General features: G+C 49.1%; 1 protein-coding gene across 5 annotated transcripts in view; it reads right to left on the bottom strand.

Moving 5' to 3' along the window:
- Positions 1-7,443: 7,443 nt before the first annotated feature.
- Kcnj15 (potassium inwardly rectifying channel subfamily J member 15) overlaps positions 7,444-16,975 on the bottom strand; it is a 45,040-nt gene continuing 35,508 nt past the window's right edge. For all 5 annotated transcript variants that reach the window (XM_021656574.2, XM_021656575.2, XM_060370809.1 and 2 more), the window contains one exon: positions 7,444-14,349. In XM_021656574.2, the coding sequence (XP_021512249.1) occupies positions 13,190-14,349 (1,160 nt within the window). In that variant the 3' untranslated portion in view covers positions 7,444-13,189. The remainder of the gene's footprint in view (positions 14,350-16,975) is intronic.

The raw sequence follows: 16,975 nt of genomic DNA, 5'->3' as shown, positions 1-16,975 counted from the left end.
TCCCAGGCGTTTCCAGGGATGCAGAAGTCCTCAGCCGCGGTGGGCTCCTAGGCTGGGATTTCTCCCGGGAGCGGCCTTGGCTATGTGCAGCTTTTACCTCCCTTACGGTGACGTTTATCTGTAGTGACATCCCTGTTAAAATCCAGCGATAAATTAAAAACCATCATTTTCCTTTATTTTCTTCTTAAAAAGTGGTTGTTCCTATTTTAGAATTAGCTTGCTAAGCAGCAGGTTTTCTCCTGCGCGCTCACACAGACTTCACTTTGGCCCAGCTTCTCCTCCTGTCCCATGCTCTCCTACCTCCACTCCCTCTTGGTGCCCTGTGACCCAGTGTTCCCCTTCCACGTTCAGTCACCCTGTTCACACACTTGCCCAAGACCTCCTCTTCACTTTTCCATGTTTTCTTTTCTCACAGGCTCTGTCACCTTCTCGTCCCCCCCCCCCATCCGATTTTTACGCACGTGGAACCTGTGCACAGGAGGAGCCCTGTGTACCTGTCCTCCAACCCCGGGGGACCCCACGTAATACAGTGCCTCCCAGTTCTGTCCATTTTCCAGTGAGTGTGATCACCTTCGCCTTCATGGTGGGTGAACGCAATGCCACAGTGCACACACCACACACCCTCCTCTATGCCTCCATGTGGCCATGGAGCTCCATCTGGGGAAACTTTGCGAGGACTGATGGCCACAGCGGGGCTTGGACACGCTGGCGTAGTTGTGCTCTGAGCTTTCAGTGTTGGTCTGGATGCCTCTCACCCTTTAGCCTCCTGGGTACCTTCCTGCTGGAGTGGTATTCCCCTCAGCGCAGAGCTGGGGGCATGGCAACGTCCGTGTGCTGGCTGCTTTCTGGAACATCCTACTCCCTCCAAGGGTTGCTTTCTCTGTCTCTCTCTCTCTCAAGCCCTTGGGTAGTGGGTGGTAAGTACTTTCATAATATTTTTGTTAGTCTTCTTGAGAGTATAGGTCTCTTAGAACAAAAGCTCTGGATTGTTTAGCTTCTATTTCATTGATTCTCTTCATCTGTTTTGGGTTTTATTTATTCTTTTTCTAACTCATTAAAGCTATAGCTTAGATAAGAAAATTTGGCCTTTTTTCCCCTTCTGAAATAAATACACTCAGACTCATACTGGTCCCATCTTTACCTAAAATTTTAGAATCGTGTCTGTAATGAATGTTACATTAATTTTGTATAAAAAATATCAGATTAAGATATTATCTTGGAGCCAGGAGCAAGCCTGGAATACCAGCACTCGGGAAGACAGAGGCAAGCACATTGCTGAGAGTTCGAGTCCAGCCTGGTCCACAAAGATGATCCAAGACAGCCAAGGCTACACAGAAGAAGCCCTGTCTTGAAAAAAAACCAACCAACTAACCAATCAAAAAAAATAAAAAAAAGATATGATCTCGGCTGCTGAGTTTTAGCACTCCCCAAACATCCCAACTGGGGCAGAATGTCATTTTATTGTCTACACACTTAGCTTCAGGACAGACCAGTGCAGAGCCACCTGCCACAGTGGTCATACTGTAGCACACAAAGGTTGACTCTGGTCACGATCACATTTTATCCAGAGGGGCTGCAGTCTGCCCTCTGTTGCGGTGATAAAGCAATGACTGAAGAGCAGGTAGGGAAGGAAACGGTTTATCTCACCCAACATTTCCAGGTAACAGTTCGTCAACGAAAGACGTAGGGCAGGGTCCTGGAGGCAGCAACTGCAGCGGAGGCCACGCAGGACTACTGCTCCCTGCCTGGCTCCCAGCGGCTAGACAGCTACCTTCATATCCTCCAGGGCCCCTAGCTAGGCACCACCACAATGGGCTTGGCCCTCCCACCTCAACTTGTGTTCAGGAAATTTCCCAGAAGACATGCCCACAGGATAATCTGATCAAGACAATATCCCAGTTAAGTGCTCTTCAGTAGTCCTTGGCTGTGCCAGGTTAACAGCTGAAGCTCACTAGGACACTAGTCATGATGGCAGCTGGCTTGTGAAAGGTATGTGACCCATGAAGAAGCCATCATCGGATCATCCTGACACGGATAAAATGGACATGATCAAGGAAGCCACGCTTACCAGGTGGCCAGAACCGCAAGCAGGAGTTGGCCAGGTTTGTAAAGGAGCGTCCCGAACAGAGAGAAGAGAAGCAAAACCCAGAGTCTGAGAGGTGAGGAAGCAAATGGAGCTTGCAAGTGTTGCAGAGCACTGGAGTGCACAGGAGAGGAAGGACAAGGGCAGGCATCCAGACCTGGTCCAGGAGCATGCCTTCCACCTTTATTCTGAAGGGTCAGTTATCAAGTATTGGGACCTAATGTTTGTTTTACAGTGAGCACAGTGTGAATGAATGGAAGGAGAAAAGACCAGAGACATAGTTCCTGCTCATGAACCAAAGGGGCTAAAACAAAACAGGGCGGGAGTGCTTCTGTCCTGAACATGGAGAGGGCTGGACTGGTGGAGAAGAGAGGGGCCCGAGAGCCACTCCATGGGTTGTGGGCAGCAATAGTGCTGTTTTAGAACCTGGTGGCTTAGGAGTGGAGGGCAAGGGCGGTCCTGGGCTTCTGGTAGCAGAGAAGGGGTCATCAGAGGCTGCAGTGAGTGTGAGCATTGTCCTTGGAGCAAAGTGATGGTGCTCAGGTTGGCACAGCTTCACGGAAGGGGGAATTTAATTGATCATTCTCATCCTGTCTGCAACTGGATCTTAATCCATGTCCTCAGCCCTGAAGAGCATCTTCCGTGAAGCACAGGAGGCCACTGGGCCTCCTCCATCTAGCTTCTAGCCTCAGAATCCCCATTCCGCTATCACATATGCCTGGAAGTCGACCAACCTCATGGAAGTTTGCCCCTCAATTAGAATACATGACAAACTTAGAAGGCAGAATGTTGGATGAAAAGGGAAGGATTCATAAGGCTGCATTGGTGTTCTGGATCCCTCTGGATCAGAGAAGCTGCAGGGTCTTCTGCAATGTTCAACTAAACCTCACAGGGTCTGGGATGTCCGCAGTTCCCGGAAACATTTGGGGCTGTATATTACTTGGGGTCTGGGGAGTGGCTCAGTGGTTAAGAACATTTGTTGCTCTTGCAGAGGAATCCAGTTCTGTTCCTAGCCCTCGACGCAGGCGGCTCACAACTGTCCGTAACTCCAGTTCCATCAAGTCCAACACCTCCAGCTTCCAGGGAACCTGCGCTCACATGCATATACCTGCCCACACAGAAACACACACATGGAAATTGTTGTTGAAGACTTCTTCAGCTCTAGGAGGCCCTACCAACGCTGCTGGCCCAGCAGCACTCAGGATCTATAGACTTATTTACACAGCTTTAGCACCATAACCGAGCAGGTAAGTTTTGGCTACCTTTCTAAGCTAGTCTGGCTAACTTCAGCTGCATTTCCTTGAGTTACTTTCCAATCAGTCCTCCTGTCTGGGCTGGATCTGCTCCATCAGGCACGTCTTCCTCCTCTGTTTTCCTTCTCTCCCTCTTCCGCTTGTCTCAGCCCTGTGGCTCTACCTGAGACCCCAAGCCCCGGAACCAAAGCTCCGCCTTCCTCTATTCTGCCCAGCCACAGGCTCCAGCCTTTCTTAATGAACCAGAGAATGCTGAGGGTCAGGGTTTACACAGCATCATTCCGTGTATGTGAGAATGTGCTGGTCTGGGTGGTAACCAGATCTTGGGGGCTAGTATTTAGCATTCGAATACATAGCAGCACCAGACCAACCCCCAACAATAATTTTTTAGAAGAATGTAAAAACAATAACACAGTACTAACCTCAACTAAAGGATCATCTTAGCTTAAAAAAACAAACAAAAAACAAACAAACAAAAAAACAGAATGGATTTCACAAGCCAAGTATTCCTGGGAATGTTTGGATTTTTTTATTTAAAATTTAAAAATTTAATCATTTGTGATTTTTTTTTCACTAATTACATTACTGAGTATGTGTGCCTGTGGCATGTGTGTGAGTGTGTGCACATACCCTGCCTGGAGCACTCCTGGAGGCCAAAGGTCAACCTGGTGGTGCGATTCCTCCTGAAGCTTAAGTGGGTTTGGAGGCTGGTGTCAGGGTCACCAAGACCATTCAGCAAGTGCTTCATCCCAGCTCATCCCTCTGCCCTTTGGGTGAGGCGTTTCAAGGCTGAAAGCAGGTGAATAAAGTCAGGGCGTGATGAAGACAAAGCTTTGTGCACCATGGACAAGGCCAGCCCAGTTCTCTGGTCACCTTGTTCAAGAAAGGAACAGAAGACAGAGTGAAAGTGTCAGTGAAGATTAAAGGGCACAGCCCAGCCGTGCTCCACCAAACAGGCTTCGCTCCTCTACAAAGGCAGCCCTGGCGGTTAACTCACCATCTGCACAGCTTGCTTGTCTAGGTCAAACGCTCACCCTGTGCCACTGAGAAGTCACATCAGACAAGCTGGGCCTCCTGGAGAGACACCTCCGGCTCAGGCAGGCTTGTTGTGGTATGTGTGCGCAGTTTCTAAGGGAGACTGCTCAGCAGAGAGCCCGCAGCTGTCCGCTGGCACAGACCCCTTCGTGCCAATTGTAAACAGGTGTGATTTACAGCCACGCCCGTATCTAAGCCCTCAGGCATCTGTCAAGAAGCGTCTTTCCTTGCGTCTGTCAGAGAGGTGTGAACTGTTAGGGATGAGCAAGGGATGCAGTGATGAGGTGACGGCAGATCTCTGATCACAGGAAAAACATGAAAGGGATAGGAAGGAAGAGGAGACAGGGATTTCGCTTTCTGTTCTGGGGTTGGAAAGGCAGCGGGCACATTCCTCTAGGCTGGGATAGAAAATGGCATCTTCGTGTGTGCTGGAACACTCCTAGATGCCCGGCCACACAACACAGGAGTAACTCAAAGTTTGTGATACTCTGGGCCCCTCGGTGGGACCTTGTTTCAAAATAAAACAACAAACAAACAAATCAGCAACAGGCCTGGGACAGAGCTCCAGGGTAAAGAAATAGCTTCACTCACTCAGGACCCAGGTTCTGAGCATCCGGCGAGTGTGGGCGCACACCAGCCACACCCTGCCCTAAGGAGTCTTTGGTGCCCAGTCGCTCACTCATTCCTGTGCTTGCTGTGACCAGGAAAGGTTATTTTGGGCAAGTTTATTCCTGAGGCTTCTGAGGATGCAGAGGAATCCACTCCATCAGACCAGCATCAGCACCACGAGCGTCCAGAGCAGAAGGAAAACGCTGTACAGCATCAGGCTCTCGTGGTCCACATAGTCCGAGGACAGCCAAGCCTGCTTGTGCACGCGGGGCGACGAGTCTTCTGAGAGAAACTGACTCACACAGTATGAGAGGTCTCTGACTGTTCGCCCTTCCGTGTTTGGGTCAAGTCCGTGTGATTTCCCATCATGCCCGATTCTGAGAAAGAGGCATCGATATCCTGCTACAGCACATCCCAGCACTGGGGGGGGGAGGCAAGTAGGGCTCAGGCCAGAGTCAGGCACCTTTCTATAAAGAAGAAACTGCAGTGATTTCTGTGACAGAACACAGCCAGTTGTCTGAAACAGCAATCTACTGCCTCCTAAAATCAGGACATTCCTTGGGGTCCGGTCCCCATTACTTCCCTATGGATATTATAAGCTGTTTCCTGTAGTGTGCCCTTTTGGACTGCAGATTCTGTGTCCCCAAGTCCCTTTGTACCTCAGGCTTCCTCCACAGCCTACAGAAATAGACCTGGCTGGCCACCATCCTGCCTTCCTCTCCAGACTGCTATTTACTGCTGTGTGCACACAGCCAGCACTTCCTTTTGTCACCCCAGGCCTGTTTTTGTAAAAGCTCGCACACAGTCATGCTTCCTGTAACCATTCGCTTTAATTCAGCATCCTCACTCCTCAGCAGTGAAGCGGCAGGTGGAGGAGCAGTTAAACAGTTAAACGCCGTCAGCCCCGGGCTTCCCCGCAGCCCTCATGGCTGCTCTTCACTTCTCCGCAGTGTTAAACAGATGTGTAACCGCTTTTTGTGGTGTGATGAGATGAGAGGTGATGCTGGGTTTTAGCTCCCAGAGGGCAGGCTAAAACCTCCTTAGGAACAAGGTGCCCTGGCATCAATGGTCCTTGGAGACAGACTTTGGGTTGTGGTCTAACTTTTACTTATTTTTACATCTTCTGCGGAGGAGGGGGCCAGATTAGATGCCACTAGGCATGGGGAAACAAAGCTACATAAATTAAATTTGACCTGAAATCAAGATACAATGCTAGTTAAGAGCCATATCATAAACAAGAAGTAGCTAAACAGAAATTTTGATTACAGGATTTTAAGATGCACACGGTATATACTCACTCATATAGACATATAATATAGGATAAACCTACTAAAATCTGTACACCTAAAGAAACTAATCAAGAGGGAGGACTCTTACTAAAATGCTCAATTCCTATCCAGAAAGGCAAAGAGGCTGGACATCAGAAGAAGGAGAAAAGAGGGAACAAGTCAGGAGCCTGACACAGAGGACCTCTGAAAAGCTCTGCCCTGCAGACTATCAATGTAGATGCTGAGACTTATGGGCAACCTTTGGGCAGAGTGCAGGGAATCTTAGGAAAGAAGTGGGAAACAGTAAGATCTGGAGAGGACAGGAACTCCACAAGGAGAGCAACAGAACCAAAAAATCTAAGCACAGAGGTCTTTCCTGAGACTGATACTCCAACCAAAACTATGCATGGAGATAACCTAAGACCCCTGCACAGATGTAGCCCATGGCAGTTCAGTATCCAAGTGGGTTCCATTGTAATAGGAACAGGGACTGTCTCTGACATGAACTGATTGGCCTGCTCTTTAATTACCTCCCCCTGAGGGGGGAGCAGCCTTACCAGGCCACAGAAGACAATGCAGCCACTCCTGATGAGACCTAATTGACTAGGATTAGAAGGAAGGAAAAGAAGTCCTCCCCTATCAGTGGACTTGGGGAGGGGCATGCATGCAGAGGGTGGAGGAAGGGAGGGATTGGGATGGGAGGAGGGAGAGAACCACAGGGGGGATACAAAGTGAATAAAGTGTAATTAATAAAGAAAAAAAGATAACTTTTAAGGATATCTTTGGTTACCATACAAATAAATGGGTTTATTGTGATATTGTCATTCTTGCATGGATAAAGTGATGGTGAGGAGCCTGGAAGTATAGGCCTCATTCACATCCGGGGCCCCAGCTTCTTGACACCATGAGAGGGTGGCTCAACACTCATGACTTACGGCTAGAAGCAGGAAGGGCTTTTCCCAGCAAGGCAGGCTCAGCACAGGCCCAGAGAGTCATAGACCACTCCACGTCTGCTACCAGCGGGCTGGAGAAACGTGTGTTTAGATCACCTGTGTCTTTGATGGTAGCTGTGTGAATACTCTGACTCCCAGGAGAGTGACATGCATCCATGCCCCATTTAGAAGTGAGCGTGGATTGGGTTGTGTGAGTGTTCTCCATAAGCTTGCCAGATCAGATAAAGAATCCCAGTTATGCCTGAGGATTTTTAAATTTTATTTTATTGTTTTAAAATTATGTGTCTATGTGTATATGTGTGCAGACGTAGGGGTATGTGCACATTAGTGCTGGGTCCAGTGAATCCAGAAGAGGGCGCCAGATCACAGGAAGTTGGAGTTACAGGTGGTTGTGAGCCGCCATGTAGGAGCTGGGAACCAAACTCAGGTCCTCCTGTGATTCCTGAGCCATGTCTCCAGCCTTGAACTTTGAAGATTTTTGAGACTGACGAGGCAGTTTGGTTATGTGTGAAAAACTGCTGACTACAGGACTTTAAGGGAGTCCTCAGAGGACACAGAACAAAAGTGACCAGGCACAGGACAAGTGAAAAATATACAGGACATAGGAAAAGACACGCAGTCCACATAGCCTCCCTCCCTCTACAGAGCCAAGTGTTCACCTCCCGGTGGCATTCTTCACATTTGTTAATTTTGTTTTACAGTACTGGGGATCAAACCCAGGACTTGTAAAAGCCAGGCATGTGCCCTGCCACTGCACACCCATGGACTCACATATCTATCACATCCTCCGACTTTCCAGTCTTTCAATTTTATTAGTAACTGACTATTGACCCCAGCTCACTGCCTTTCTTGGTTCTAATTTTTTTAAACACCCTATAGCATAAGAATAGGAAAATGAAAATTCCTGTGCTCAGGTTTTAGATAGAGAAGTTTTTTATTTGTTTGTTTAGTTTATAACCCAGTAAATGATTTGCCTTTGTGGGGATGAACAGCACATCAAGGCCCAAGGAAACGAACGCAGCTGGAGGCAGTGGATGTGGAGGAGATGGCATGACTCGAGGTCAGTTTTTACCACTCCTCCTCCTCCTCCTCCTCCTCCTCCTCCTCCTCCTCCTCCTCCTCCTCCCCCCTTCCTCCTTCTTCTTCTCCTTCTCCTTCTCCTTCTCCTTCTCCTTCTCCTTCTCCTTCTCCTTCTCCTTCTCCTTCTCCTTCTCCTTCTCCTTCTCCTTCTTCTTCTTCTTCTTCTTCTTCTTCTTCCTCTTCTTTCTTCTCCTCCTCCTATTTTCTTTTCATACATTACACCCTGGCCTCAGTTTCCCCTCTCTCCACTCCTCCCAACCCCCACCTTCCCTCTCCCTGAGACCTGCTCCTCCTCCATTTCCCTTCAGAAAGGCATAGGCTTTCCAGGGGTATTAATGAAACATGGCATTACAAGTTATAGTATGATGAGGCACAGACCCTCATGTCAAGGCTGGAATAGACAGTAGAAGAAAAGGGGTCCCAAGAGGAGCCAAAAGAGTCAGAGACACCCCCACTGCCACTGTTAGGGGTCCCACAACAACACCCAGCTACACAACTCTGATGTACATGCAGAGGACCTGGCTCAGACCCACACAGACTCTGCTATTGCCACTTCCATCTCTGTGAGCCACTGTGAGCCCTGTAGAATTAGTTGATTCTGTAGAACTGTCCTTGACTGCTCTGCTCCTACCATCCTTCCTCCTGCTCTTCTGCAGGGTTCCCCGAGATCTGCTTCATGTTTGGCTGTGAGTCTCTGCATCTGCTCCTGTTGGTTGACACACGGACCCTCTGCTTCTTCTATGACATACTTAGTGGTAAAGCTTTGGAAAGAACCTGGCCTCTATCCTTTGGCATTTCTAGGCCAAATTATGGAATTCAGAAGGGAATGATGGCAGCTTGTTGCAATGTAACAGCCAGTAACCATTTGGGTGGACAACTGCAGAGCAGTAACTGAGGTCAGATCTCCACCTTGAACTCTGGAGCCCTCAGGGCAGCTCAACTGTGACTATTCTGAAGTGGGTAATCCCCCATTGCCAGCCACAAACCTGAAGGTCAGGGACAAGTAACCTCACTAAGGGCAGCGGGTGACCACACAGGCAGAGTGTGCAGTTAGTTAACCTCGTGAAGAGGTTAAGCTTGAAGAGAAAGCTGGCACACCTCAGGCCTGCCACGCTCCCTTACCAGAGGCTGTGTATGAGTGCACAGCACGGGAAGTAGAAATCCAGACTGAGGCAGAGTAGCTTTAGTTTTAAAACTATCATCAGAGAAAACTAGAGTGAGCCGGCCTCCATCTTAACTGATGTCATCATGTCCTGTGTAGGCAAAGGAACATTAGGATGGAAGACAGCCATGTGTGTTCCTGGAAGCCTACAGTCACACACACAGAATCAGCACCCATAGTGAGCCTGTGGTGGGAATCCTGCAAAGGCCGCTTCCCTCCCTTCCCTTCCCCTCTTTCCCTCACCTCTCGCTCCCTGGTTCCATTCTTTCTACTCTGCCCTGTCCTCTTTCCACGTGCGACAAGGGTCTAAGGAAGAGAGAATTACGTTAGACTAGAAAGGCCTCGCCACACTAGAATAAGTGGCTTAAAAAAAAAAAACTTTTTCATTTCAGTGATGTCAAAACAACAGCTAATTCAAAGTAGAAATTTAATTCAAATAAAGATCAAACTAAATAGGCCTTTACATTTATCTAAATACTGGTCCACTGGCAAATATTATTTTTCTTACCACTACGCATTTATTTTGGATATTCAAAAACTTCATTGTTAATTTTCCCCATGAATAAGAAGAAAACAGAGAACCCGTGTTTGGCTCCTGCCCTCAACCGGAGGTGTCAGGGCCCAGGAATGAGGCAGCGGCTTGTGCTTGTGCTGCTGTGGGCGCTGTGACTCCCGAAAGCAACTGTGAAGAGTCACTGGGGAGGGAACTCACTGGGCTTCTAAAAGAGCACAGGCTTCCTTTGGGTTAGACACTTGGTTGTTTGGGTGACACTTGTGCATCTGTGTCAAGCAGAAGACTGTCTAGGTAACACCCAGTAAGTGTGCCACTTAGCTCTTCTATTGGTAGATTAACCCAAGAACACAGGATTCAAAATAACAACAGCTAAGCTAACAGGAAAATGCTGAGTTTCAAACCGGTCAACTAGGCTGACTAAATATTATGTCACAATATGACAATAGTATATAGATTATTGTTATTACACATTATGGCCTTTTTCTGATAGAGGAGTTCATGTAATGCATGCATACATCACCAAGGCTAGCCTTGAACTCTTGATCCTTGTGCCTCCAGCTCCCATGTGCTGGGTCACAGGCATGTGCCAGCACACCTGGCCCATACAGTGGTTTTCAAGGCACTACAAGATTTGTGTGTACTAACAAAAAAAAAAAATCCAATAACCAGATATTCCAAATCTGGCTGATATAATATGCTCAGTGATTACACAAAGATGACTCTGAGTCTGACATGCCATCATTGTACCGTACACAACAGAATAGAGCTGAGTTACTGGTGTGATCAGATTCAGAGGGGCACCAAGGTGGATTTTGTGTGAGCGATTTCCTAACGTAATAGAAGAGTGGCCATGAACACACCCATAGCATGGGTTTTCCTATTGAGTCTACTGTAACATATGATTTAAATACACGGGAGTAATAGCTAAAGTTGTCTCCACAGGCAAGCAGCTAAAAGGCTTTCAAGAATGGCAACCTAAAACTGCCATGAAAAAATTCTTTAATGATTTGAGATCTGTGTGTGTGTGTGTGTGTGTGTGTGTGTGTGTGTGTGCGCGTGTGTATGCATGTGTTAAGGGACTTGTGGAGGAGGGGCGGGGGATGTGCCTGGAGACCAGAGGAGTCACTGTCCCCCTTTCTGACCTAATCCTTCACGACAAGGCCTCTTCCTGCACCTGGGGCCCTTCAGGCGCCCAGCAGGTCCCAGTGGGATTCCTGTCTCAGCTCCCACGGCTCACGACATCCTCCCAGATGGATGGGCATTGGGGATCTGAGCGGGTGTCCTCCTGCTCTTACACACTGGGCCATTTCTCCAGCCCCAAATCTTCCTTGATAGAAATTGTTCTGCTTTTCCTCCACGAGTCTCAGGCTTTCACACATCAGCTCAGCTCCACTCCAGAGACCGTGTTTACACATTTTGTTGCTGTTGTTTAAAGGAAAGGCGCTTGCAGGTGTGGCCATGAGGTTGTGTCTGGGTGGGCCACATTTCACACCAGTGGTTGGATCCCGCTGATGACTCAGTTTCTCTGCGGCCAGTTTCAATTTCTTATAGAGTCAAAGTGAACACTCGGAAAACTGGGGTGCACTTTGTGAGTGTGACACAGACCCCAGCTGCCTGGTACTGTGTTTGCAGAGTGCGAGCACACACTGGCATACTGTATGAGGTGTGTGTGTGTGTGTGTGTGTGTGTGTGTGTGTGTGTGTGTGTGTGTACTGCCTGCACGTTCGTGGTCACTTGGCACTTGGGTGAGTGCACAGTTTGTCCTGATTCGAGTGAAATGAACACGAATCTTTTACATATCGGGCCAATCCTGGCCCACACATTCTCTTTCTGCAAGGAAACGCAGGTTGTACTGGGTTGTGCGGGCTCGCACACTAAGGATATGCCCGTGACCCTTGCCTGAGCGTCCTCCTGTGCACACGAAGGGTATGCCCGTGACCCTTGCCTGAGCGTCCTCCTGTTCACCCCCCCCCCAGCTCTTTTCTCAGTGTCTCTCGGGCCCTGAAAGCTTCAGCATCTGTTCACACTTTGTATGTTGTGGTACAGTTTCAGTTGTCTTCTGTGTGGAATATAGTCTTCAGACCATGTGCTTAGCACAACCGTGACAGTCTTGGCTCTCAGGGGTTTGGGGGTTTGTTCGGTTTTTTTTTTTTTTTTTTTTTTTTTTTAGAGACAAGGTTTTTCTGTGTAGCCCTGGCTATCCTGGACTCACTCTGTAGACCAGGCTGGCCTCGAACTCCCAGAGATCTGCCTGCCTCTGCCTCCATGAGTGCTGGGATTAAAGATGTGCACCACCACATGAGGATTGAGCTGTTTCGTTCTTAAGACATGTGTTTTCTCTGTGGCAGGGAGTGTTCACAGGGAAACACTGGAATACACTGACAGCACTGACCAAGGGCAGGTCGCCTGCTGTGGAACTCACATAGACTTTTTCCTGTGAGGATCTAAAAAAATGACACTAAAACATTACTCAGAGCAGAGCCTATGGGACTGACGGTTCTGTGAGCCTGGCTGAAACCCGACTGTGCAGGTTGCCAGTATGTCCCTAAATGGTGCTGGTTGGCTTGTCTGTGAAGGACATTTTGAAGGAAAAAGAGACTAGTACACTCTTCCCCCCAAAATAATGGGACAGTGGAATCAAGATAGCAACACACTTTCAGAACTCTTGATTCCTGACTTGATTGCTTTCACCCTACACAATTAAATCCATTGAAAATTGTAACAGAAAATGACTGTATTTTGCAAGTTTAACATCCTCACTTTCTTTTCCAACACTTTCAGGCCATTACCAGATGGCCACCATTACAAATATCAACTTAAGGACTGGAACAAGAGAAAGAGCAGGCTCTTAAGCCACAGCAAAGTGAGTCACACTTCAGACCCAGCCACTGGCACCTTTGATGGGTGGTTAATAAATACTTTGTCTTACACGATGATGTTCATCTACCGTCAGCATTGCTGCATGTATGCCCCTCAGCAGGAAGCCTCTCCACCTTCCTGTGCTCACTTCTTCAGTACAGGGTTCCATTTTAGGGGGTCAGGGGCAGAATCTGAATTTGAGTGTTCACCTCTGACCAGGCACTCTTATGTTCAGAAATGCTTGCTCAGCCTCCAGACAGAGGGAAAGCTGAACCCTGACCATCTGTGTGGTCGTGCGGCAGGTCCCACCTGGCCCAGCCTCCAAGAGGAGCCCCTGTTTAGTGGAGAGCCAGGGGTGCCCAGGGGCCCGGGCTCACACGTTGCTCTGCTGCAGCAGGAGGCTCCTCAGCTCCCGCTCCCTCTGGTCCTCCTGCCGGTACTGCTCTTCCAGCTTCTGCTTCTCCGAATCGGCGCAGTAGAAGGTGCAGTCCGGGCTCTTGCGGATCTGCTCGAACTGGCTGAAGTCGGCCACGTACTTCCCGTTCTTGGAGAGAGAGACCACGGGCACAAACTCAAAGCCCCAGTAAATCTCTTCGGGGACGTAGGATGTGCGGCTCTGGCACACGGCGCTGGTGGACTCCACAGTGGCGTTGAGGAGCACCACCAGCTCAAACTCCTTCTCCTTCAGGTTCTGAGGCGTGAGGTCCCGCAGCGGGCTTGTCTCGTCCAGCACGTGATAGAAGGTCATGGGCAGGATGAGGAAGGGGCTCTCAGAGGATGAGTCCACGTGGAACCTGACTGTGGCTTGGTTGAGGAGGATGCGCTCTCCCTCTTTGGTGACATGCGTCTGGAGGAGTTTCCCCGAGAGCTGGCACTGGATCAAGAGGCTCTTCCTCATGTTGGCCACCTGGATGACCAGGCACAGCTTCCCATTCTGCTTGCTGATGACTGCACAGTGGCTGAACTTGATGGTCTCGGCTCGCTTTTTGGGTCTTGCAATTTTGGCCAGGAAGGTCCCAGTGATGAAAATCTCAATCAACGTGGTGATGACCAGCTGGGCAACCAAGAGGAAGATGGCATGAGGACACTCCTCCGTGATGGAACGGACTCCGTAGCCAATGGTGGTCTGGGATTCCAGGGAGAAGAGGAAGGCCCCGGTCAGAGAGTCCACTCTCATGATGCAGGGCGTGTGGTTAGAACTAGGCTCCGCGGGCTCCAGGTCGCCGTGGATAAAGGCTATGGCGTAGTAGACCACACCGAAGAGAAACCAGGTCATCACAAAGGTGGCGGCAAACAGGGTGAGCTTGTAGCGCCACTTCATGTCTATGACTGTGGTCCACAGGTCCTGCAGGTACAGCAGGTAGATGCCGTCCACTTTGTCAATCCTCACGTTGCTGTGTCCGCTCTTAGACATGACCCGAGGGCGGTGGGCCTTGAGGCCACCCCCACTGCCGTGCTTCACCAGCGGTGCGCCGGGCATGCCAATGTGAACCATGGTATCCATGGCATCCATGGTCAGGCTCCTCAGACCACCTAGAGAACGACAGGGAAAGATGTGTCTGACAACGCTCCGGGTGGGACTTCCAGGATAGGCACGGGCAGAGTCCCGCTGTTTGGTGCTACTGCTCTGCCACATGCTGTAAGTATATCGCCATGTGCAATAAGATTGAGCAGTCGCTCCTTGGCTCCTGGGCCAGCTGGTTTTGATTGTCAGTTCAGCACAATCTAAAATCACATGGGAGGAAGAGCCTCAGTGAGGGACTGTCTGTGTGTATGTGGGGGTGTGGCTATGTTAACGGTAGGAAGACCCAGCCGCTGTGGTTGGCACCATTCCCTAGGCAGGGAACCCTGAACTACACGGGAGAAGAAAAAGTGGGCTGAAGAGCCATGCTGTCCTTGGCTGTGTCTCTGGTGTAGATGTGATGTGACCAGCTCTATTAAGATCTAGTGTCTGCGACTCCCCGTGATCAACTGTAATCTGGAACTTTTAGTTAAAATAAGTCCTTTCTCCATTTACTCGTTTCCCCCACAAAGGACTGAAGTATGTGTAAGCATGTGTAGAGGGGCTGTGCCTGTGGGGGCCAGAGGAGAAATAAGACCCCCAGAACTGGTGGAGCTCCACGTATTGTGATGCCTGAGTCCTGGGACCCGAGTCCTCTGAGAGAGCAGCAAGCCACTACGGAGCCATCTCTGCAGAGTCCCCCTCAGTTGCTTTTGTCAGGTTGTTATAACATAGAAACAGGGAGCAAAACTAAGTTTCCAAGGACCATCTGTTTCTAGGCTCCCCCCTCCCATGGATGCAAACCTCTGCCATGGATCATGATTCCTTTACAGATGACAAATTACCTGCATGGAATCTGTGCACACCATTCTCAGTGCTTTAAACCATCTCTCGATGATCCAGAGAACTTAACATGACCAGCATAATACACAGAAAAGCGGCTCCCATCCTGTCTGCCTGGGGAAGGATTTCCAGAGCAGTGCCTTCATGTACCCAAGGGCAGCCGCCCCTGTATGTCCAACCCTCAGCGGTTTCAGCCGACAGACAGAGAACTCGGGGAGCAGAGGGAGGGCTGAGTGTGGTTGTCAGGGAGAAAGCAGACCTGGAAAGGCCAGACTCTCTGAGTGGCACCAGCGCGGCGAGGGCAGCTGAGTAAGGGGTTGAGGCTTTGGAGGAGAGGAAATCCTGACCCTGCAGCTGATCAGCCATGCCACTCAGCACAAACACTTAACCTCTCTAGACCTCAACTCTTTAATATCCAAGTGGGAGTAGGTCCTTAATGCCTGTGTGGATTTTTATCCCACTCTGAGTAGCAATTTCTTGTTTGCTCTCTGTTGCCGTGATGAAACTGATGGGAAGCAGGTTTTGGAGGAAGGAGTTTGCTTCACCTTACAGGTCACACGCCATCATGAGGGAAGTCCAGGCAGGAACTGAAGCAGATGAGGAACTCTGCTTCCTGGCTGCTTCCTCTGTCTTGCTTAGCTGCTTTTCTTACACAGCCCAGACCCATCTGTGTGGGGTTGGCACTACCCACAGTGGGCTGGTACTGCCAACATAAATCATCAACCAATCAAATGGCTCATAGACCTGCCTGCAGGTCAGCTGGGTGGAGGCCATTCCTCAATTGAGATTCCCCCTTTCCAGTGCTTCTGTGTTTGTGTTCTGTGGACAGGATCTGACCATGATAGTCCTAATCCTCAAGGTTTCATGATAATCAGATTAGCATCTAAACGAAGCCTTATTCTAAAGCCAAAATGAGTTTTCTTTTCTCTTGATGATACCAAACAGTTATGCAAATATCTTACAAAATATTACCAGCATTTTCTTATAGTCAGCTTTAATGATTTGCCTTGATAATACTTCAGACTTGCTTGGCCACACCCAGAACTGGTCTTCCGTATGAGCTTGCACCTGTAATATTTACCACCCTCACCATAGTTCTGGGATAGCAATCGAGAATACTACCCCAAGTTTTCAGAGCCAAGGTAGTATCAATTGATTTTTACAACTTTCTTTTAACTTGCATACTTTAGAGCAGTTCATTTGCCATTCTCATCCAGATGAATAATTTAGAATCTGTGGTTTCTCTTGATTCTGATGACATTTGTGAAAAGCCCAATTATCAAGAAGCTAAAGCCACCAGCAGCACGTAACTAAACTTTCCTGACATCTCGGCTGCTGTGTGGCTTATGTTAGGCAGGCACCACCAGTGTCATTTTAGGTGTGATACTTAGGTACACGCAAAATTCTGCCCTATTCCTTGCATCAAAATAGAACCAGCTCTGGTTCGGGGGCGGGGGCGTCTATTTTAAGAACAAATGAAAGGGCATGCGGTATAGAAATCTAACATAGTAGCAGAAAACAAAAACAAAGCAAACCTACCAGACGCAGCAGTGGGCTCCCGCTCAGCCCCGGGAGGCCCTGCCTCAGCGGCCAGAGGAGAGCTAGCAGCAAGGCCACACGCATCTTACAGTGCCTGCCTGCTGCCTGGGAGGGAGGACTCCCACATTCCCAGAAGAAGACAATGTTGGCGACCGCAGAGGAACTCTACCTGGCTGCAGGTTCTTCCCCTACCTCACTGGAATTTTAAGAATTGGGAAAGAATTCCTCCCTCTGGAAAGCACCAGTTGGCTGCGCAGTGGCTTACAATTCAGAAGT

The sequence above is a fragment of the Meriones unguiculatus genome, chromosome 17 (assembly GCF_030254825.1).
Source record: "Meriones unguiculatus strain TT.TT164.6M chromosome 17, Bangor_MerUng_6.1, whole genome shotgun sequence".
Lineage (NCBI taxonomy): Eukaryota > Metazoa > Chordata > Mammalia > Rodentia > Muridae > Meriones > Meriones unguiculatus.
This window is presented reverse-complemented; position numbering and strand designations above follow the sequence as displayed.